The following is a 24,404-nucleotide window of genomic DNA, read 5'->3' on the forward strand; positions in this document are numbered from 1 at the left end:
AGGCAAGCGAGCAGGTCCCCAGGAATCACCTGCAGCTTTCCCCAGAAGCAGGGACACAAGTTGCTTAAGGGTAACTCTCCTTGGGACGAGAATATATATTTAAAGACACAAACTGACCATGGAGATCTGGCTGCCCTGGAACTTCCTATGTAGACCAGGCTGGTTCAGAGCTCACAGGGATCTGCTATCTCTTCCTCCTAAAGGCTGGAATTAAATGTGCTGACACACCCAGCTGGGACAAGGAAGTTTAAAAAAGGATTTATTTTTATTATTTTAAATTATATATAGGTATGCGTGTCTGTATGTGTATCTGTGCACAAGAGTGCATTGCCCACTGAGGCCAGAAGTGTCAGAACTCCTGCAGCTGGAGTTACACATGGTTGTGGGTCACCTGACATGGGTGCTGGCAACTAATCTTGGGTCCTCTGGAAGAGCAGCAAGAGTTCTTAACTACTGAGCCATCTTGTCCTAGTGAGTCCCGGGACAAGCGTGTTCAAACCAGTTCCAGCCTGGCTATTCTGAGGAGTTCACAGCACCACCTTGCCAGCGCTGGGACACGCCCTCAATTGTGTCCCGCAGCATCTGCATCCAGTCATCTCCTCTCCGCATCGGGAGGCAGTGGGTCTCCTTGTGCTCCAGGGCTAGGATCTCTGCAGGAGTCTGAGGAGTTAGCCCAGCAGCCTGGACTGCTTCTGGGAATTTGACTGCAGAGGCAGAGGCCAGGCAGCACCGGGAGATGCTCCTGAAGATGGGGCAGGACAGGAGAGAACAGGGAAAAGATGGAGGAAGAAGGACCAGGGGAAAGGTTAGGGGCGGGGCGGGGGGTGGGGCAGAGAGCAGAGACAGACAAAGACATGATTAGTACCTTGAACTTACCCGTCTAAGAAGCCGACAAAGCTTCCCAATGAAGACCCAGCTCAGCCATCACCTCCCCGCATGACCTGGGATATAGTTCACTCCTCTTCTAAACAGTTGTAGTTCTTGGGCACAGAACCCACCACGCTCCCATCATCACTATCCTTAGCCTTGCATGCCCTGCTTGGAGAAGAGCGGTGCCCTCAGTGCCCCAGACCTCCCTGCTGGTACCTGGACTGCCCACTGTCAGTCTGCTGGTAATGGTAGTTCACCGCTGTGGCTGAATGGGGGCATAGCAGGTACTGGTTCTCTTCCCAGCAGCGGCCCATGGTCTGGGTGATGGCCTCATCAGACACTGACTCAGATGTCACCGCCTCTGAAAGCTGAAGGGTCAGGGGACAGGGGTGAATGTTGGGATTGGTGAACCATAGGAGGACTAAAACCCTGCTATATACACAGCCACACCAACGCCAGGAGCTCATATGAATGCTCCAGACTGAATACTGACCCAGCTCAGAGTAAAAGCAATTTCTGAGTTTTGAGCCAATTACAGTTTTGAGCCAACTTAGCAGAAGGATTTATACAAGTTTTGGGTACATCTCAATGTATTTAGATCACGAATCAAATTGTCTCACAGTCTTGTTCTACAGCCAGATACAACACAAGTCATGGGTGTTCAAACCACCTGTGGTGTGAAAACTGCCCTGTCAGTTCTCACCCTGTGTTGGAGCACCTCCCCTGGGAAACCTTCTAGTACTCGAAGGCAGAGGAGGCCTCCCTTCTCAGTGCTCCCTGAGCATTTGGTTTCCAGATAATTTCCTGAAGATGTTCTGCATGCTTACAACATGGCAAACACCCTACAAACAACACCCTCAATGGCATCAGAGACCAAGTGGTTCACAGGTTGTTTATATAGATAGAGTATTTCCTGGGTAGGGTCAGAGATGGCAAACAATATTTTTTCCTCCTTCTCCTCCTCTTCCTCTTCCTCTTCCTCTTTTTCCCAGTTCTGGGGATTGACTGCAGGGCCTAATGCATATGAAGCATGTGCTCTACCACTTAGATGTATCACTCAGTATGATAGCTGTATTTTCTCTTTGTATTTCCAGCACCTAACATAGTTCTTGAACCATAGCAGATAGATAATATGGATAGATGGGTGGTGGATGGATGGATGATGGATGGATGGATGGATGCCCTTCCAGGAAATAAAGCATCCTTTGAGTACAGCCAGGGAGAAAAACGAAGAAACAGAGGATATGGTATCTCCAGGGTTTTTTGTTTGTTTGTTTGTTTTTTTTAATTTTTCCAAGACAGGGTTTCGTTGTGTAACAGTCCTAGCTGTCCTGGAACTCACTTTGTAGACCAGGCTGGCCTTGAACTCACAGAGATCTGCCTGCCTCTGCCTCCCAAGTGTTGGGATTAAAGGCGTGCGCCACCACCACCCAGCTGATGTCTCCAGTTTTAATGGGGATCTCACTGAAATAAGGAGAAGGAATATTGATGTCTGCACAAATCATGGGCCAAACAAACTAATGTTTGGCTATGTCAAGAGCAGCATAGGGCTAGAGAGATGGCTTAGCTATTCAGAGCACTGGCTGCTCTTGTAGAGGACCCAGGCTTGGTTCTCAGCACCCATATGGTGGCTCACAACCATCTGTAACTACCGTTCCAGGAGATATGAGTCCCCTTCTGGCCTCCACAGGCACTGCATGCATAAGGTACACATAAATACACACAGGCAAACACTCATACACATTAAATAAAAATAATGAAAACCTTTTGTTTTAAAAAGCAGTATAGATCAAGGGTATAACTCGGCCCAGATGACTGTGTCCTGTTTTTGAGAAGAACCCTTCAGGAGAGACACTAACCATGGACAATTATGTCATGTAAGAGACTGTTAAAGGAATTGCGAAGGCCAGCTGGGCGGTGGTGGCGCACGCCTTTAATCCCAGCACTCGGGAGGCAGAGCCAGGCGGATCTCTGTGAGTTCGAGGCCAGCCTGGGCTACCAAGTGAGTCCCAGGAAAGGCGCAAAGCTACACAGAGAAACCCTGTCTCGAAAAACCAAAAAAAAAAAAAAAAAAAGGAATTGCGAAGGCCAAGTTGGTAAATAAGGATTCTCCTCAGGTGGAGGACACTGAGGTAAAATCAGGCTGTGCAATCTAGAAGAAGCAATTCTAGAACTTTGTGATGATCGGAGCTGCAGTAAGGAAGCTTGCTCCAGTCACCCAGAGGGGGGCTACAGAGCCAGCATGACCACTGACAGGGAACGAGGTGCAGAAATTAAGATACCCTATAAACTAAGAACCTATCACCAGGCTGCATTCAAATAAAAGCAGCGCTTTCTAACTCGTTCCCTAAAACCAATGAAACTTATTCATTAACTAAATAAAGTCTCTCCTCCTCTAGCGAAGAGACAGAGACAAGGAGGACAAAGGAGAGAGACAAGGGTCAGCCAGAGCCACAGCCTCTGTCCATGTCGGAAGGACAGAATGACTTTGCCCTTGTTGTACAGTTGTTGCTATTATTGGAAATTAACAACAACAATAAATAAAAATAGAAACAGTAGCTGTATGGAGCCATGTATTTCCAGCAGTATGTAAAGTGCCTCCCATGTTTCTTTTGACCCAAATCTCACAGCAACCCTATGAGACAGGCATTCCTATTATCCTCACTGTACAGATGGGGAAACTGAGGTGCGGAATCTATACAACTAGCTTAGTGTTTCACAGCTCTCCTCATTCAATCAGTGTTAGCTGTGAAAGTTCCTGGCTCATAGATGCTCAAAAAACCAGGTCTCGCCGGGCGGTGGTGGCGCACGCCTTTAATCCCAGCACTTGGGAGGCAGAGGCAGGCGGATCTTTGTGAGTTCGAGGCCAGCCTGGTCTAGAGAGCGAGATCCAGGAAAGGCGCAAAGCTGCACAGAGAAACCCTGTCTCGAAAAAACCTAAAAAAAAAAAAAAAAACCAGGTCTCCCCTTCCCTTGTTCAGACTTCCAAACCCCAACTCTGTCCTGTGGCTGCATCCTTTCTGTCCTCCGTGGGATGCTGCTGTAGGAGGCACAGAGGTCTTTGTGCTCACAGATAAGCACTAGGGGTGCCTAGAATGTTAAGCACACAGGGCTGTTCCTTTAAGGGTAGGAATGTAATAACCGCTATCTACCCAGAAGGCTGGATGTGGATGTGTTTACTAGCCTCATGACCTTTGCTCTGTGTGGTAGAGACTTTTCCAGCACTGGATCCTCCCCCAGATCCTTAGCAGTAAATCTACAGAACCGGTCTTTATGGACTTTACAAAGAGTTTTGATGTAGTCACACCTGATCTATATTTATTTAGCTTATTTTGTTCCTCAAGGAGACTTATGTATGCTTTGTTGTGCACACGGGACTGAGTTAATCATCGCAAGAATGATGTTCACCACACTGTGCTGTGCTTAAACATGCCTAAAATAAACCACTAGAGGTCAGACTCCAGACGTTTGAGCCAACACTGTCCACTGAGTCCTGTTGAACTGAACGGCCTTCTTGCTTCCCTCAGATCATTACTCTGCTGGCTCTGGAGACTGCAGACACCCCCCCCACCCCCCCACCCCCTCCCAGGCTTTGGTCAGTGACCAACCTTGCTATGTAGTTCCTTGGGGAGGCTCACACTTTGGGTTCTTTCAAACTGCTCCATGAGCGCTCTTGTTGCCTGGCTGTCAGAGTCAGAGAGCAGCCAGAAGATCCTCTCCATGTTGTAGGGAACCTGAGTGGAGAGACAGGGTCCTAGGCCACCTCATTCCAACCCTTACCCAGTCCCGCTCCACCAGCGGCTGGCCAGACCTGCTCTTCTCCCCACAGGCCCACCTGAATGTCCATAGCGGATGCCAGGGTTGGCTTGACAACCTCACACAGAGAGAAGTCTCCCTTCTGGATAGTCCTGTGGATGATGTCATTGCGGTTCACGGCCACAACCAGGCGGATGGGCAGACCCATCTTCTGAGCAATGCACCCAGCTTGGGACAAGATGAGAAGACACCAGGATTTTAGGACAAAGGCAAAGAATTACTTTTAAATTGAGCTTAATAAAAACAAGCTTTTGGGCTGTTTGAAAATGAGAATAGAGAGAGGGGATGGGCAGAGACACAGGAGGGGGGAGAGGGAGACAAGGAGGAGGGTCACTGTGCCCTGCCTACCAGGGACAAACACACATATAAAGCTTTGTGAGGCAACCCTCCCACTTCAAAAGAGGAAATGAGGTCACCACAGGCCGAATGTCTTGCCCGGATCCTCCCAAACTGCAGAGCTGAGGTCTCTGCATTCCACCTTGCTTTAGGGAGGGTGTCTAACTGTTCACCGCTGACACACCAGGCTGGTGACAGCTTCGGGGCTTCTCCTGTCTGTGTCATCTTGCTGTGGGAGCACGGAGATGACAGATGTGTGCTACCACGTCCAGTTTCATGCCTGAAGATCCAAACTCAGACTTGTGTGGCAAACACGTCCCCTACTGAGTTCTCTCTCCAGGCCCTTACTTTTTGGAGGGGGCGGGGATGTTCACCAACATCAACTTTAATTTTGTAAAGCCCACTCACTCTCTTATGTCACTTGATCCTCATGGAAACATTAGTGTCCTTCAGAGATTAGGAAAAGTGGAGGCTCAGGAGGGCCCGAAGACTTAAGGTGGAATAGGTCCCCAGGAGAAATGCCAGACGGAAATGTCCTCTATGGGTATTGCCCAGGTTTTATTTTGCACCAGGTGCTGTGGAGGGCACAGCTGTAGGTGGCATCTCTAGCTTGAGCGTGACATGAAAGGGAAGCACTGGGTACCACCCTCTGAGTAGTGGGGAAGCCAGCCTTCCTCGCCTAGCTGCCAGCCCATCACCTCTGTCTTCCCGTAAGAAGCCCAGGAGTCTCCCAACCACCACGATGCTTTCGTCATCTCATTCATCCCTGGTGCCTAGAGAAGCAAGGCCAGAGACAGAGCTACCACAAACACCAACACCATTGCCTCCTCAAGAGATGGCAAGGATGGCAGCCTCCCTGGCTGTCAACTTGGCTCACTACCAACCAGCTGTGGAAACAGGGGACAGCTAGCTTCTCTGTGTCCAGTTCCTCATTCTAAAATGCTGAGAACAGTACAGGCGGACCCTGGATACAGGGCTTCCACATCTACAGACTCAAATGACCACAAACCAAAACTATCCGAAAGAGGGTGTGGTGATACACACTATAATCTCAGCATTTGGGAAACCGAGGCAGGGGGATGGAGACTTCCATGGCTAGCCTGAGCTATACTGAATTCAAGGGCTGCTTGAGTTACATAGTGAGAACCTTTCTCAAGAAAAAAAAAATGCGCCTGTATTAAACACATTCAAACTCTTTCTTGCAAATACCCCTTAAAGAACAATGGCCATTTAAATAACATTCACATATTGTATGTTATTCCACATCATCTAGAGGTGATTTAAAGTACTCAGGTGTATGTGCATAGATTATATGCAAACACCATGCCATATTATATAAGGGACTTGAACATCTGCAGATTTTGTAGGGGTCCTAGAACCAATTGTCCATGTACATCAGGAGACAGCATTGTCCTAGTTGCATGAAATCATTAACTCATGAAAAGCACTTAGAACAGCAGCACCTGGTGCATAGTTAATGCTTGAGAACGTCTGTTAGTATTCGGTACCAGGCAGCTGGACAGCACTGTCTCTGTGCAAAGCTCATGTGCACCCAACACTCAGACTTGCTCCCCACAGGCGGCTCTGAGCACGTGATCAGCCAGCCTTTACAGCTAGTAAAGGGCAGAGCCAGGGCCAGACTGCTGAGGCCAGAGTCCTTTCCGCTTCACATGGCCCCAGGGTAGTGAGAACAGTGTGCCACAGCACCAAGCGGGTGTCCCTCAGTAGGCAGTGGGTGGAGCTGGGAGTAAAGTGCAGATTTTGGGAAAGGACACTGAGCTATGATGGTGGTGGAGCTTTGATGTCTGTCTATTAGCCTCTGTGCAAGTGAGCACAGGCTGGGCTGCTGAAACTCCCAGGGTTGAGTCCTCAATCTCCCTCCTCTGCAGGACCCTGGAAAGTTCTGTCCACAGCCTCTCCAAGTCAGAAGAAATCTAGGGAATCCCATGTGGTTTTCTGTTGTCTTTAGACTAAAACACAACCTTCTTTTGCTCCACGTTTGTAGGCAAAAGATAGCTTTTGAAAGACCAGGTACTTTCTGGAAAGTCCATTTGCATCCCAGGGTCTCCTCACCTGCAAGGTTACCCCCAGCCCCTGTTGGCACGACCACCTCCACAGCGGGCAGGGGGTGCGTGTCCAAGGAGGGTACGCACTGGAAGTAAGCGAAGAAGTGGTGTGCCATCTGCACCAGGACCCGAGACCAGTTGATGGAGTTCAAGCTCATCAGGTTGTGCCTCTGGACAAAAGGCACATCCGCAAACACGGCCTTGATGGGCTCATCAAGTTCGTCACTGTTCCCTTCCACTGCCAAGGAGAGAGAAGATGGCAGTTGTCAGGAGCAGGAGAAGCCCCCCGCAGTCACTCTGGGCTCCGCCGAGGCCCTCCCAGGCGGGGCCCATCCTCTCCCATCTGGTCCAGCCTTTGCTTCCCTCACTTTCACATGGCTTGGCCTGGCTTTCCAGGCTCCGTGTAAGCTGCTTGGGGATAGAATACAGGTCACTTTTTCCTGTGACCCTGAGTATTTGTCCTCACTTGGGAGAAAAGAAAATGTGGTCAGAAGCATTTCCAATGTTCCTGCATTCTATAACATAAGACATAAAATGTCAGCCTTCTGGGCTATCGGGAAAAGAATTCCCCTCATATTCCAAGCCTTCACTGTTCCACAAAGGGTATGTCTTCACTCTTCTGGAAAGAAGGAGGGAGTGTTACCCAACTGAAAGATGTGAACTCTATCGGGGCTGGGGGGAATGGTCACTTCTCCCCTGTGAGTGAAGTGTGGGTGTCCTGACCCTGTTTCTATGTGCTAGGTAAGCATGCTGGGCAGAACTTGGCCCTGAAGCTGAGTGTGTACATTGGTTTAATTTGTGTGGCTAATTATTGGGTAAATTATCCACCAGTCTAACATATTAACACCCCAATCGAGCTGCCTCAGTAATTGTACCAGACTGACCCTTACTGTTGTTGGTGGCCCCGCCTATCCCTCTCTTGTCTTGCTATTGGCCATTCAGCTCTTTACTAAACCAATCAGGTATTTTAGACAGGCAAAGTAACATAGTTAAACAAATGCAACATAAAAGAATGCAACACATCTTTGCATCATTAAACAAATATGCCACAGCATAAACAAATGTAACACACCTTAAAATAATATTTCACCACACCTTACCTGACACCTGTATCTAATTCTCCATTTGGATCCATACCTCAAGGTGGGTGGGTGTGAAGGTTACTGGGGGAAGTACCAGGACAGCCGTTCAGGCTATAAACCCTTGTCTCCTCATCACTGTATAGCAGCAATGAAGAGAGGAACCATCTGTAGTCCATGTGTAAACCCCAAGCAGCCTGATCCAGTGGCCCCATTTCTTTGCTAAGGCCAAGCCAATCTGTGCCTGGCATGCCCATGGGGTCAGGAGTTGGGTCCAAGATGGATATATGAGAAGTTCAGGTCACTAAGACTCAGAAGGACATTTACTGGGGTGCTAGAGAAACCACCCCCGCTTTTAAGGATGAGCCACAGGAAAAGGGAGACTTGGTTACCTCAGGTCTCCATACTGTGACCTCAAGAGGAAGGAGCCTAGGACTGTGGGTTCCTGATGGTAATGCTGAGTCTCAGAATCAACCAAGTGAGAGCCTACTTCACCCCTGAACATCCCAGTTACAAAAGCTGGAAACTGTTCTTTCCGATAGTCTGAGCTGGATTTTCTGTTACTTCTGGTTTAAAAAACACACATATACTATAATCAATGAACATCTAGTGTCCACTAAGTACTTGGTGCTCAGGAATCACACAATGTACATGGACATTGTCACCTTTATAAACCAGTGGCTGGGTAAGACGCTTGCCGTGTGTCTTTGTTACTTTTCTATTGCTGTTAGAAGATACTGTGACCAAAGCAACTTGTATAAGAACGGGATTGGGGGGCTTGCAGTTTCAGAGGGTCAGAGTCTGTGACCATTAAGGCTGCAGCACTGGGGGGCAGGCATGGTGCTGGATGAGTGGCTGAGAGTGTACATCCTTGTCCACAAGCAAGAGGGAGAGAAGGAGGGAGGGAGAGAGGGAGGGAGGGAGAGCAAGAGAGCGCTAATTGGGAATGGCTGTGGGCTTCTGAAACCTCAAAGCCCACTCGAGTGAACAACTCTATCAAGGCCACACCGAATCTTTGCCAAGCAGTTCTACTAACTAGGAACCAAGCACTCAAACGTGTAAGCCTATGGGGACCATTCTTACTCAAACCACCACAGTCCACTCCCTGGACCCCATGGGCTTACTGTAGCCACATCACAGTGCAAAATGCATTTTGTCCAACTTCAAAAGTCCCCCACAATCTCAAGACTGTTGAAAAAATCCAAAGCCCAACTCTCTTCTGAGACTCAAGGCACTCTCTTAACTGTAACATCCTGTAAAGTCAATGGCATAGAATATATGGCACATAAATATGACAGCCTGAGTTTGATCTCTGGTGCCCATTTAAAGGTAGAAAAAAAAGAGATGACTCTACAAAGTTGTCCTCTGACCTTCATGGGGTCACTGTGTCATGTGCATCCTTCTCGTCACACACACAATAATGATGATGATGAATTAATAAAGTTTAAACTCAGTGCCCCATGTGGTCCAGCTCTACTCTTCGAGCTTACAAAGGGAAACCACATCTTTCCTATTAGCCCCTGAATCTACATGCATCTTCTTAACAGTCAAACTAGAAGCTTGGAAGAAGGAAAAGAACATGAACAGTACTGCTTATCAACAAACTTGATGTCTTTAAGGCCTACAGAACTATTTCCTTGATGCACAGAACAGAAACACCTTAGCTCTATCGATAATTATGACATGCTACACTTATCATCAACCACACATCTTCCTTCCACTATTTCACAGGTGGGCAATGTTCTCCAGCCCCCAGCAGAAGAGTCCTCCAATGTACCTGTACAAGGCAAGAGAGAAGGACTGTAGTACAAAAATCAATCCTCTGCTTAGCTGGGAAAAGACAGCCCTAGAGCCATGACCAGAAAGCTTGGCATGTGGGAGCCCAAACATTGTTCACTAAAGTCTCACAGTGACCACAGGAAAATGCAGCCAGGTATGAGCAATTACCAAGGCTGATGTGTAGGAGTTTGCCAACAATGGATTAGCCAAACCACAGACTTTGCACTGGAATGCACATGTGCTTGCCAAAGAAAAACGCAGAGGGCCCTTTTCTCTGCACTTGTGCAACTGGACAAAGGGTATTCATGCTGCTCTTATGGTAAGACTTCTTTCCAGTGTCTGAACTCACTGTCAGTGTTGGTATATTAACATCTAATCATCCTCTATGGGGTTTGTCTTAGTTACTGTTCTTTTGTTGTGGAGAGACACCATGGCCAAGGCAATTTATAAAAGGAAGCCTTTAACTGAGGGCTTCTTTACACTCTCAGAGGATTCGTTCTAGATCATCATGGTAGCCAGCAAGCAGGCATGGGACTGGAGCAGTGGCTGAGAGTTTACATCTGATCACAGGCAGAAGGCAGAGGGAGGGGAGAGAGAGAGAGAGAGAGAGAGAGAGAGAGAGAGAGAGAGAGAGAGAGAGAGAGAGAGAGAGAGAGAGAGAGAGAGAGAGAGAGACTGGACCTGGACCTGGCCTGGCCTTTTGAAACTTCAAAACCCACCCCCAGTGACACACTTCCTCTAACAAGGCCATACCTCCTAGTCCTTCCCAAACAGTTCCACTAACTGGGGACCAAGCATTCAAACATACAAGCTTATGGGGGCCATTTTCATTCAAACTACTCAGGATTATACCAGGACCCAGGCAAGTTATAGAAGAAATTTTATTTTTATTTATTTTATCTTATGTGTATGGGTGTTTTGCCTGCATGTATGTCTGTTTACCATGTGCATAGAATGCCCAGAAGGGGGCATCGGATCTCACTGGAACTGCTGTTACAGATGATAGTGAGTTGCCATGTGGGTGGTGAGAATTGAACCCTGTCCTCTAGAAGAGTAGTCAGTGATCTTAACCGCTGAGCCATCTCTCTAGCCCCTTTTATTGATTGACTGATTGGCTGACTGATTGATTGACTGATAGAACACTTCCTGTGTATCAAGTGAATGATCAAAAAACCATGCCAGCCTGCATGGCCAGAGTGTGTAAAACCCCAACCAAGACCCCTAAAGCTACTATTGCCATGGTAAAAACCAAGGTCTTCATTATACAATCAGCTATAATGGAACCGGTAGCAGCCAGCCCAGGGCAGCTTCCTATTTTAATACTTGGCCCTGCTTACATGCATGGACTCTATGGAATGGCATGGACTACCCACACGCACTGACACATTCTCTCAATGATGAAACACAACACTGGAACAGAGCAAGTTGCTTAGCTCGAGTCATGGTTCTGCAGGGCTCCCTGCACGTGACATTGGCAAGGGGACCTGCACAGAGGCAGCACTGACAGTCACCTGAACCAGCTGCAATAGTTCAACACAGTGAGTGCAGGTCTAAAGCCATATGCCAGCTAGTGTGGAAAACCGTGAAGTCAGGAACCGGCCCAGAGCTAAGCCGCGGCACCTCCGTACATGACTAATCCCACCGACGAAAAGAGCCAGGCAGGCCAGGACCACACGGTCCCACACCTACCTCCAAACACATGGACATTCTCCTTCAGCACCGTTGTCATCTGGAGCTCCTGAATCTTTGTGCAATGGCCTTTGGGCAACAGAACGATGATGTCCATATTCTTGGATCCCTGAACACTCTCAATGGCAGCACTTCCCGTGTCCCCAGAAGTTCCTAGGAAGGAGACCGACCCCTCCCTTTAGCACAAGGGGAATAGATGAATGAAACTGACCTTAAAATATTGGTGTTCAATGCAGCAGCAATGGCTTTCGAGTACTTGAAAGATAGGTGCTTAGTACTTAGCCCAGAGTCCGTGGATATGCCGAAAAAATTCAGGATGTCAATGAGTATTCTGTACGCCTAAAAATATTCTGAGAAGGATCCGCGGCCTTCAGCAGTCTGACAAAGGGAACTATGACAGTTAACCCTGTCAACTTGATGTTTAGAGTCACCAGGGAAAACACACCTCTGGACGTGTCTATAAGGGCATTTCCAGAAAGGTTTGAAAAGGGAAGAAGACTAACCCTGAACATGGGTGGCACCACTCTGTGAGCTGTGGTCCCGGACAAAATGAAACCAAGAAAGCGAGCTGAGCACGAGCATCCATGCTATCTGCTTCCTGACTGTGGAGACAATGTGACCAGATGCCCCAGGCTCCTGCCACCAGGCCTTCCCCACCACATGAACTGTACTCTCAGGCTCAGCTGTGAGCACTTCCCTGCGGTGTGAACTCTACTCTCAGGCTCAGCTGTGAGCACTTCCCTGCAGTGTGAACTGCACTCTCAGACTCAGCTGTGAGCACTTCCCTGTGGTGTGAACTGTACTCTCAGGCTCAGCTGTGAGCACTTCCCTGCGGTGTGAACTCTACTCTCAGACTCAGCTGTGAGCACTTCCCTGCGGTGTGAACTGTACTCTCAGACTCAGCTGTGAGCACTTCCCTGCGGTGTGCGGTGTGAACTGTACTCTCAGACTCAGCTGTGAGCACTTCCCTGCGGTGTGAACTGTACTCTCAGACTCAGCTGTGAGCACTTCCCTGCGGTGTGAACTCTACTCTCAGACTCAGCTGTGAGCACTTCCCTGCGGTGTGAACTGTACTCTCAGGCTCAGCTGTGAGCACTTCCCTGCGGTGTGAACTGTACTCTCAGACTCAGCTGTGAGCACTTCCCTGCAGTGTGAACTGTACTCTCAGACTCAGCTGTGAGCACTTCCCTGCAGTGTGAACTGTACTCTCAGGCTCAGCTGTGAGCACTTCCCTGTGGTGTGAACTGTACTCTCAGACTCAGCTGTGAGCACTTCCCTCTGGTGTGAACTGTACTCTCAGACTCAGCTGTGAGCACTTCCCTGTGGTGTGAACTCTACTCTCAGGCTCAGCTGTGAGCACTTCCCTGTGGTGTGAACTGTACTCTCAGACTCAGCTGTGAGCACTTCCCTGTGGTGTGAACTGTACTCTCAGACTCAGCTGTGAGCACTTCCCTGCAGTGTGAACTGTACTCTCAGACTCAGCTGTAATTTTGCTACTGTTGTGAATCACAATGTAAACTGTGTTTTCACATGGTCCTAGGTGACCCCTGTGAAAGGGTCATTCGACCCCCAAAGGGGTCGTGAGCACACAGGTTGAGAACTGCTTATCTAGAAGAACTGATAGCATAAGCCTTAAAGGCTTCAATCAAGGGTGTCTTGTGCATGAGCACACCCCAGCTGGGGTGCTAAAGGACCCTGCCTTCTCCCAACACCCACCTACAACAATGGTGACATGCTTCTTCCTCTTCTGCAGGAAGTACTGCAGGAACTGAGCAGTGCAGGACAGCGACAGGTCCTTAAAGGCATATGTGACCCCATGCCACAGCTCCAGTATGTTCAGCCCATTCCTCAGTCTGCGCAGATGGACCACATCTCTGTGGCGGAATCTGCTGAAGGCTTGGTCAATCAGATCTGTGAGGGTAGAGATTGAACAGCAGGTGAAGGTATTAGCCCTTCAAGTTCTCTTTCTGCCTCTTTAAAGTGTTTATTTACCATTGCCAGCTAAAAAGTCCAGAAAATCTGATCTTAAATGGCATATTTAGGAATAGAATTGTATAGGTCTAGAAAAATCTGGGGGGACATGTATTAAACTGCTCATACATTCCTCTTTAGAATTCCCCAGGGACTAGAACTGGCTTTAGAAAATGTCTTGTTTTCATTTTGCATACTTCTTCATTGGGTCTTTTTATTTTATTTTTATTTATCTTAGGTGAATGGGTGTTTTGGCTACATGTATGTATATGTACCATGTGTGTGCAGTGCCTGAAGAGGCCAGAAGAGGGAGTCAGATCCCCTGGAGCTAGAGTTACAGATGGTTACGAGTCACCATGTGGATTCTGGGAACTGAATCCAGGTCCTCTGGAAAAGCAGCCAGTGTTCTTAATTATTGAACCATCTCTCCAGCTGATTTGAGTCTTTTTATAAGCACATATTTCAATAGAAGATCAAATCATGAATCAAATAAGTCAGTTTCAGCCTCCTAATTTTCTTTCCTAAAGATGGAAGTTTTGTTAGTCTATTTTTGTAATACTAAATCTCACATCTGTGGTGCCAGGACCTGGGCATAGCTGATATACATACAAACTTAGCCACAGTTTAGAACCTAGCTTCCTGAACTGTTGTGCACCACACCTAAGATCTTATGAAAATGTGGAGTCTGTGTCAACAGGTCTGATCTGACTTTGAAATGTCTACCCACTGCCTAGGTAACGCCATCACTGCTGGTCACCAGAACACTGTAGTCCTTTCTCCTCCCCAACTAAAAACCTACCATTACTGTGCAGGTTGGGTTTTGTCAACTCGATACAAACCTAGACACACCTGGGAAGAGAGAATGTCAACTGTGGTACTGCCTCCATCAAATTGGCCTGCAGGCAAATCGGTGGGAATTTTCCTGTTTAATGACTGATGTGGGAGGAGCCCAGCTCCCTGGGGGTGGTGTTACCCCTGGTCAGGTGGTTCAGAGTGTATAAGAAGGAAGGATAAGCAAGCCATGAGGCTCAAGCCAGTAAGCAGTGTTTCTCCATGTCTTCTGCTTCAGTTCCTACCTCCAGGTTCCTGCCTTGACTTCCTGCCCATGACTTCCCTCAGTAATAGAGCATGACCTGAGAGTTGTATGCTGAAAGAAACCTTTTCTTCCCCAAATTGCTTTGGTCATGGTTTTTAATCACAGCAACAGAAAATATTGACTAAAAATACTACCCTGTGGATTTTATTCTTGTCACTCAAAATGTCGCCTGAGAACCAACAGCTGTAGTCCTAAACAGGCACTTAATAGAAGGGCAGGATCCAAATGAGAATGGTTCCTACAGACTCATATGTTTGAATGCTTGGTCCTCAGTTGGTGGAACTGTTTGGGAAGGATTAGGAGGTGTGGCCTTGTTGGAGGAGGTGTGTCACTGGGATGGACTGGGTGGACTTGGAGGTTTCAAAAGCTCATACCATTCTCAGCTAGCTCTCTCTGCCTCATGCTTGTAGATGAAGATGTAAGCTCTCAGCTACTGCTTCAGTGCTATGACTGTAGTCATGCTCCCTACCGTGATGGTCATGGACTCTAACCATCCCAAAGTGTAAGTCCCAAATAAACTCTTTTTTCTATAAGTTGTCTTGATCATGGTGACTTACCACAGCATAGAAAAATAACTAAGACATACACACACACACACCCTACTGAATTAGAGTCTGCTTTTAAAGTTGAGATCCTTGAGGAAAATTAATTACACTTTACAGCTTGAGACAACCTGTCCCAGGACACTCAACAAGACAAAATAGTAATCTAGGTGTCCGGATGAATGAGAGAGACATTCATCAACACTCAAGAATTCTGGACGACTTAAAAATCCTTAATAATTTTGATGTATTTTTTAAAAGTAATAATCAATTTTCAGTGGCGCATTTTGTCATTCATCTCACTGGAGGCGGAACAGAGGAATGAGGAGTCCTGGATAGTCTAATTGTGAAATTCTAGAATCGGGAAAAAGTTTGCAAGGTTTGAGAAAGGCACCTGGGGATTTTCCAGTGGTTGGGTGATGAGTATAACTCAGGGAAGAGGTGTGCAATGCAGAGCTGGGGCGGGGGTGCTGCAGGGGTCTCCTCACCATTTAGGTCCTGTCTTGGGATGAGCTCCAGGCCAATGAAGAGGGCACACAGCTCCTTCACCAGGCTGCGATAGGAAAGCGTGCTCCAGTGGTGCAGGGTCTCTCTGTCCAGCTGTGGGAACTCCTCTGGCACATAGAGGCCCCCATCTGGTGCATAGCCAGAGAAGAGGGCCCCCTCAAAGTTGACCCGTGGGGCCATTCCCCGGGTGCTAGTGTACCACATGATCTGGGAAGCCTGCAGAGGAAGAGTCCCAGAGGCAGCTGGTCTTTGGAGCTCCCTGCACCCCACAGGGTGAAGCTGAGTATCCACAGTCCTCTGATGTAACCTCTGTGCCCCCACTCACTGGAATATGTATTTCAGACATGGCTATGGCGGCCCTAATTTGAATCTCATCTCAGCTTTGCCAAGTCCTTGTGTACATTATGATTCTTCTGATCAAAACAGGAAATTCCACTGAGCCCACTACCTTGAGGTGTAGGTACTAGAGCATGTGGAAAAGAGAATCATAGCCCTTACCAGTGACCAAGAAAACCTTGGCATGGAGAAACATCATAGCAATAGCAGCTAGCTGCCATTTTTGACAGGCTTCTTAGTAGGGAAAAGACCAGAAGATCTGATTGGCAAATGCTGTTGTGGACGTGGGGAAAGGGGGATGTTTATTCACTGTTGGGGGAGTGCAAACCTGTGTAACCACTATAGAAATTGGTGTGGTGATTCCTCAAAAAGCTAGAAATGGATCTACCATATGATCCAGATATACCACTTCTGGACACATTCTTAAAGGACTCTGCAAAGACACTTGCCCATCCATGATTGTTCTAGTCACAATAGCCAGGATATAGAAATAGCCTAGATGAACGGATAATTGGGAGTCTGTCTCCTTCAAGGATGCAGGCTCTGAGAGGCTTCCCATGCTCCAGTAGATAGTCCCACACCCATGTACTAAAAGGACTCAGTGGGGTTTTTTGTTTGCTTATTTGTTTGTTTTGTTTGTCTGTTTGTTTTTTTAAGAGAGTGAGCACATGAAGTTGGGAGGGAAAAGTGGTGGGGAGGAACCAGAGGGGAAAGAATGGGGATGTTTGATCAAAACATATTCCAAGCATTATGAATACTAAATAAAATACATATTTTTTTAAAATTGCAAGTCCCATGTCCCAGGAAACCCTCAGTCTCTGGCAAATCAGGATGATTGGGCATTATTACCAATAACCTGTGGCCTACCTCAGAGCCTAATTCTAGAAGGCCAGCAGTAGACCTTATAGACTGCCTTTGAAACTCTCTAGCCATGGCTAATTGGTTCTGGCTCCTGGTATGGATTCAGGGGGCCTTACGGTCCTTAGACCGAGACAGAGATCACAGCAGAATTTAGGGGTTTCAATGTTAAAGCCCCACAGTAACTAGGGGGTTCATGTGACCATGGATAACTCTCAATACCACTTAGGTGTTTCTACACCCTGCCCATAGAATTCTGTTTTCCTTTTCCTTCCCCTTGGCCTCTGCCTGGCCCTGGAGACGGACCCCGGGCCACTGAGCTCCACCTCTAGTCCTGAAGTCAAGGGTCTCTGACACCTGTGGGTCCATCCTGAGTTCTACATTATCTGCCATGCGCCAGCCACTCTTGCTGCCTACCAATACATGTACATTCACTTTAGGGACAGGGGTGTGCTAAGTTACCTAGCAGGCAAGTCCGAACGTTCGCCATCGCAACATGACTTTGCTCTCTACAAAGTTCAAGCCCCAGAATGGTGACGTCAAGTTACAAGAGTAAGCGAATAAATGAAATCACGTAATGTTTTAAAATCACAATTTCGTTTTGGGCCTCATTCATAGCTATCCTCAGTCATGTGCATTAGCCGTGCCTGAAACCAAGAATATTATTAAATAGAACCGGGGTGGATACTGTCACGCTGGGACAATAGGTACAAACGGAAATGACTTTAGGAATCTGGGATACACAGTCACCCCACACAGGAGTCCATGACAAAGAACAAAATCAAGGCAACCCGAAAGCCCAGTGCAGTGGATAACCAACGCAGGCACACCATCTCAGAAGGCAGAAGCATCTCAGAAGGCAGAAGCATCTCAGAAGGCAGAAGCATCTCAGAAGGCAGAAGCATCCCAGAAGGCCAGAGACTCAGAAATGCCTTCAGTAACCACGGGAAATGCCGAAATGCTGTGGACAGGGTTTGCACCTATGCAAACTGGCCTGAAATCCTTGCTGCATAACTTTATCAGACCGGACTAATGGAAATGCTACAAGCGAGTACTACCCCAAACCCCAATCAAACCAACGGCTGCAGGTGCTGGACAGGACAGAAGCAGGTCGGGCTACAAGGAACAGCTAAAAGGATCATTTCCCCAAAGCCCGGTTCTCAGTGGAATGGACCCTAGGGTACCCGGGCACGGAGGTGGGCTCCAGATTCTGTAACTCAAGAAAAGACATGAACAAGAAACAGAGCGAGGGCCTGGCTTGAACTCAGCTCGTGTCCCTGAATTCTCTAGGAGCAATAAGAAGCTGACCCGGTTAGCACAGAGGCCCAAGCTCCTTACAGGGGTAAGGGCTGTGTCGGTTCTGACCAATCACGTCAAGGGACAGCGTTCCCAGCCTAACAACTACAGGAAACACACCTGATGGTTCAAAAAAAAAAAAAAAAATCAGCTGTACTTTCGTTAGACCGTTGTGTGAGGATTCCGGACTCAGACCTCCGCAGTACATTACTGTGATAATTATTTCTTGAGACTTTTCTGGGTTTTATTCCAGAATGGAGACTGGGCAACAAGCACGATAAATAATAATAACAGTGATATCCGCCTTTGGGCCGGGATTCCGCGTCTGGGATGGTTCCGAGACCCTTGGGGCAGATGGCTACCCTCGGGGTTGGAGTTTAAGGCAGGGCCTGGGCCTGGGAGTGGAGTCTAGAACCGCGGGCGAGTTCGCAGAGGCCTCTGAACACAGCTCACAGCCCTGGGTTTCGGGGTTCTCCCCGCACTACCGAACCCCGGCTGCAGGCGGAAAACACGCAAAATCCTCCCCCGCACGACCCGCTGCCACCCCAAAGCTCCCGGCTGGCGTTAAGACGCCGGCCCGCAAACCAAGCTGAGCTGCCGTGGCTGGGACAGCAGCCAGGACTCGGACACGTCACCGCGGAGAGCGCGGGGGACGTTACCGTGGGGCCGCCGAGCTGCCTGGCTACCCGGGTCGAGTGGGCGACACGCACGGCCCTGCTGTCCCGGAGCCCGAGGTTCCGAGAGAGTTTGAGCGCAAGGTTGGGGAGGAGATCCTCCCGAGGGCGGAAGGGGGGGCGTGGAGGAGGGATGTGGAGGAGGGGTGGAAGAAGGGGGCGTGGAGGAGGGACGTGGAGGAGGGGTGGAAGAAGGGGGCGTGGAGGAGAGGGGAGAGCTACTAGCCTTCGTTCTTGACCAGCGCCTCTCAGGCCCTGGACTTTCTTTTACTCAAGATCTTCCCTGCGACTTAGTAGAATAAAAGCTGGTAAAGTTATGCTTTGTTTTTATTCTTATTGTTTATTTACTTATTTATTTTGAGACAGGGTCTCTCTCTATAGCTCTGGCCTCCCGGAACTTGCTATGATGTCTCCATTCTCTCTCCCCCCCCCCACCCCCCACCCCCAATGCTGAGATTAAAAGCTTTGTTTTGTTTTTAGATGAGAAAACAGAGGGCAACCTGGGAAGAAGGAAGGCCCTTTTGGCCCTTGGCTTTCATGGCTCTGGCCTGTGCTAAAATCCACTAGATGGATGCATCGATTTAGCTTAAAAAAAAAAAAATTCTTAATAGGGTAATACTTTTTATCAGACATAAATCTAGTCTAGGATAAAATCTGACTCAGTCTCTCCCTCTCCCCTTCCTTTTCTCTACCCCCGACCCGCTTCATGGAGCTTCATTACCTTGAAGTCCTGATCTTTGGACTGCATTTTCAGAATGCTGAGATCAGAGGACCTGTGGCACTAACCCCGTATGCAGGGAATCGAACCAGAACTTTGGGCACTCTAGGAGAGCACTTTACCAACTGAGCTGCAGTCCCAGCCTCCAGTTTATTTTTCAGAGTGGAAAAAAGAAAGAACTTGGGGAAATTTTCCTACAAATAATGCCCCAATGTCCTTGGATTCACATTCACACTCCTGAGTAGCGTCTGTTTGAAGACAGGTACAGACTGAGATTTATTTACTCTTGGCCCTGGGCTTGGCCTGGTCCTTGCCCCAGCTGGGTCTCAAGGAGATTCTGGGACTTGTAAAGCATAGACACTCCCCCTGGTGTTGGCCTATCTCCTTCTTCCTCCTGGGGTCTCTGTTTCCTCATAAAAATCAGCATCCCTAAAACAGTGTTCCCTAAGAAGTCTTCACAAGCATCCAAGGACAGCAATGCCATCCGCAGGGCTCTTCCACCAGGCTGTCTGCCCCGCTGGTCAGGCCTCCAGGACAGCACCACCCTGGGGTCAGAGGGCAGCCAGAATATTCTGGGAAGCCTGCTTTGACTGCTCACCAGAGAGAGGTCGAAGGCTGGAGGAACATCTGAGTTAATCATTAGGAGCTGTGCCTGGGGCGTTCAGCACAGGAGCCCCGGAAGACCCAGGAGGAAGGCTGAACTCAGAGCAGCCAGCCCAGCAGAACTGTGGAGTTCATTTCTAGTTTGGACGCACATAAAAGTTTCTTCCATCTTCTTAACAGTCTTCTATTTTAATATATATGTGGATTTTAAAACTATACAGCAATTAGTTCTAACAAAAATCAGACTGGAGCTGGAGAGATGAGTTAGCTGTTCAAAGCATTGACTGCTCTTCTGGAGTTCAGTTCCCACCACCCCCGTGGCAGCTCATAACCGTCTGTAAGTCTAGATGTGGGTTGGGAATGGGGGGTACGACCTGACTCCGCCTTTTGACTTCCACAGGTACCAGGCATGCAAGTGATGCACAGGCATACATGCAGGCAAAACATTCTCACACATAAAATAATAAAAAATAAAAATAAAATAAACAGACCAAGGCATTCTTATTGGCAATCCTGCCCCAAACAGATCAGATCAAATTAGATGTAGCATTTCACAGGCTGTCAAAATTGATTTCAGTTCTGAGGCCACGCACATAATTAACAAAAATACATTAATCGCATTAAGACGACCAAAGAGAGCTGAAAGAAACCACAGGATTCGGAATAACTAAGCAGTGTGTTTTGCTTGTGTTCACAGTGTAAATGGCCGATCTCAGAGCTGCTTTGCTGTGGTGGGAGGAGACTGGACATCTAAGTGAACCCAGTGGGGACACGAAGCTGCTCTGACCGGCTAGAGCTTTGACCAGGACTCACTGCTCCTCTGTCTTTCCTTCTGAGGACTCCGTTTCAGTTTCTAATCAGCCATGCTGGCCTTGATTGTGTTATCAGCCAGCAGAACTCCTTGGTGAGATCTGCAGTTTGGAAGGTCAAGGCTAACTCCACCATCTTCCCCCTCCACACAGTGGGTGGCTGGAAGCCACAGCTGAACCTCAGCCCAAAGTTTTAAACACGAGCCGCAACCTTCTCCTGCTCATCCACCTGAATCTGTAACTTTAAAACACCACGAGGTGCCCTACCCACCAATCAAGTTCCAACCCCAAGTTTCATAAGGATCCCCACCTTCTTCTGATAGAGCCGGGCTAGAACCGACAGCTCCTGGGAGGGCACACAGACTCTAAAGCAGCCCCAGGGTGGACTCCACCAGCCTCAGAAGGTCTCACCTACGCTGGCCACCAACTCACTATGTCCTCAGGGAAGATGACCTGAATTTCTGGTCCTCCTGCCCCCACTCCCATGTGTTAATGAGTCTAGTGTTTTTTGGGGGGCAAGTTTCTGGAATTAGGTAGTGATAATGGTTGCACACATTTGTAAATTTATAAAGGACTGTGAGGTTGTGCGTGCTAAAGAAGTGAAGCTTATGCTATATAAACTATAATTAAATTATATATATATATATATATATATATATATATATCATATAGGAAAAGTGTCATTACTATAGTCAGAGACCTGTCTTAGCACTGACGGGGGTCCCATACCAGATATTTACATTATGGTTCATAACAGTAGCAAATTTGCAGTTGTGAAGTAGCAATGAAATAATTTTATGGTTGGGGTCACCACAGCATGAGGACCTGCATTGAAGGGTCTCAGCATTAGGAAGGTTGAGAACCACTGACATAGAAGGTCATTCTGGAACTCAGTCTTGCCCTTCAGGTCAGGGGTCAGCCCACCCCTGAGACTTGTGATGTCCGAGTCTCTCTCCTTATCGCCCCCCCACTCCTGCCTCCTTCTGTGGATGTGTGGGCACAGGCACTTCTTGAAAGGCAGAGTCAATTAATTCTGCTGGTATCAACCTTGGACTCCTCGGGGCATCTGGGCTGTGAGAAGGAAACAAACCATCACAGCGTGTACAGTACCAAGGTAGTGTGATAACAAGCACACGCTGATTTCCTTTATAGTATAAACGTGTCTCTTTAATGCAGACTGTGGGAACGCCCCCAGTCCTTCCCTGTGTCCCTTATCAACGCCCCCGAGAGGACAAAATAGCAAGAGGAGGGTTTTGACTCCAGCATGGTCTAATTCACCAGTAGCCATTTCTAAACCTCTGGAGAGAAAGCCTCTTCCACTGCTATTTCTTTTCCTTTTCATATTAAAAATATTTTCTTTTAAATTATGTGTCTCTTTGTGTGTCTGTGTGGAGGTATGTTCACATGAGTGCAGGTGCCCATGGAAGCCAGAAGAAGGTGTTAGATTCCCCTGGAATTGTAGTTACAGACGGTTGTGAGCCAGTCCATGTGGGTGTTAGGAAGTGAAGTCAGGGTCCCCGGAAGAGCAGCCAGGGCTCTTAACCACTGAGCCATCCCCTCCAGCCACAGAATAATTCTTATACATATTAATTATGTGCTCTTTCCTACCTCTCCAAATAAATTCTTGCAATGCTGAATTTAATTAGAACAGCATTTATACAAGTCAGGAGATGCCTTTAATATTTTGATATCTGGTTTAACTCACTAACTTTTGAGATGGCAACATAGTATATTTGAGAACGACACAACTAGTCTTGCACTTATTTCTACATTCTGGTTGTTCCTTTACTATCTGAGGAGTGTATGTGTGTGTGTGTGTGTGTGTGTGTGTGTGTGTGTGTGTGTGTGTGTGTGTGTGTGTTAGTCTTTTTAAAAATAGTTTTAAACATTTTATTATTTTTGTCTATGTGTATGAGCATTTGCTTGCATGTATGTCTGTGTACCATGTGCATGCCCGGTGCCCATGGAGGCCAAAAGAAGGCATCAGATCCCCTGGAACTGAAGCTACAGATATTTATGAGCCAACATATGGATTCTGGGACTCAAGCCTGGGTTCTCTGCAAGAACAGCCAATGGTCTTAACTGCTGAGCTGTTCTCTGTCCCAAATGTGTGTGTTTAGAGATATTTGCTATGAGGGCCTGAACTGATTTCTCAGTCACATCTCTTTCCTTCTCCTGATCCACATTAAGCATCACTCTGTGTGCATGAAAGTGAGCCAAATTCAAAGGTATGTTTGTTCATACAAATAGGAAAAATATACTTACCCAGTTATCCCTACTAGTGCAGAATGAAGTTAGTACTGAAATTAGGTGTTTTATAGGCTGTGTTTTTCTCTTGTGTTCTGAGATTATTCACGAAGCAAATCTCTTGGGGAGTGGGCAGGCCAGACTGATTTCCTTGGAGTGTTAGAAATGTCTCTGCCTTGAGGAAGAGACTCTCTCCAGTTTCCAAGGACTTAGCAACTCAGACCTACCCTCTGTTCTGAAACCTTGAATTGTAGAGAACTTAGAATTGAATAGAACATTTGCTGGGGAGATGGCTCAGTGTGTAAAGTATTTCCATACAAGTGTGAGGACATGAGTCCCAATCCCTAGAGCTTAGGAGAAAGCCAGATGTAGTAGCAGGAATGTTTGAATCCCAAAGCTGAGATGAATCTCAAAGTGAGAGGTGGAGACAAGAGACTCTTTGGAAGCTCAGGGTAGTTGTCTGGCTTATGCATCATTGACAGGACCCTGTCTCAAATAATAGTATCTACATGGATACTAGTACACATGGTCACATACATACAAGTATGGAATCTTATTGCAGACTCTCTCCCTCTCTCCCCAAATACCTGAAGGTAGAGTGGCCAACGTGAGAGAGAAAGCCATCAAGTAATGGAGGCCACATGACCGGGAAAGCCATCAAATGATGGAGGAGGAGAAGCCACAGAAGATGGATGCCTGAGGTGTTGGTGGCTTCCTTGAGCAAGAACTATACTCACCTGTTTAAAACTGTTCCCTCTTCCTGAATGACAAACAAAATCTTAACTACCACATTTTGTTGTTGTAGTTGCTGTGGTTGCTTCGTTTGTTTTAATCTTTATTGTATTCACTTATCTATTTGTGTGTGTGCGCGTGCATGAGCACACTTGAATGCCCAGCACACTTACACAGGTCAAAAGACAACACTCGGAAGTCCCATGTGATCACAGGGATCCAACATCAGGCAAGTGTGTTTACCCTCAGAATTACATTGCTGGCCCCAACCACTAAATTTCTGTTCCTTGGAAACTGCCAGATGGGATGAAAGAGAAGGAAAAATGAGGAAAGTTTGAGAGGGACAAACAATCATTCTAAACATGGACTCTGAGAGGAGA

At 47.6% G+C, this 24,404-nt stretch overlaps 1 protein-coding gene across 4 annotated transcripts; it reads right to left on the reverse strand.

Annotated features, from left to right (window-relative positions):
* Window positions 1-242: 242 nt before the first annotated feature.
* Thnsl2 (threonine synthase like 2) lies at window positions 243-19,029 on the reverse strand. 4 transcript variants are annotated; one of them, XM_052721075.1, is made up of 9 exons: window positions 18,901-19,029; window positions 15,733-15,967; window positions 13,352-13,546; window positions 11,636-11,788; window positions 7,096-7,326; window positions 4,706-4,854; window positions 4,479-4,604; window positions 1,087-1,238; window positions 243-742 (listed from the first exon to the last, which is right to left on the reverse strand). In XM_052721075.1, exons 2-9 carry the CDS (start codon window positions 15,953-15,955, stop codon window positions 514-516), a joined length of 1,458 nt encoding a protein of 485 aa, XP_052577035.1. In that variant the 5' UTR covers window positions 15,956-15,967; window positions 18,901-19,029; the 3' UTR covers window positions 243-513. The 4 variants fall into 4 exon arrangements, with proteins under 4 accessions (XP_052577035.1, XP_052577037.1, XP_052577036.1 ...); XM_052721077.1 differs by having other exon boundaries at window positions 15,733-15,879; window positions 18,901-19,025; XM_052721076.1 differs by lacking the exon at window positions 15,733-15,967.
* Window positions 19,030-24,404: the final 5,375 nt, after the last annotated feature.

This window comes from Peromyscus californicus, unplaced genomic scaffold (genome assembly GCF_007827085.1).
Source record: "Peromyscus californicus insignis strain IS unplaced genomic scaffold, ASM782708v3 Scaffold_6__1_contigs__length_162567912, whole genome shotgun sequence".
In the NCBI taxonomy this organism is placed as follows: domain Eukaryota; kingdom Metazoa; phylum Chordata; class Mammalia; order Rodentia; family Cricetidae; genus Peromyscus; species Peromyscus californicus.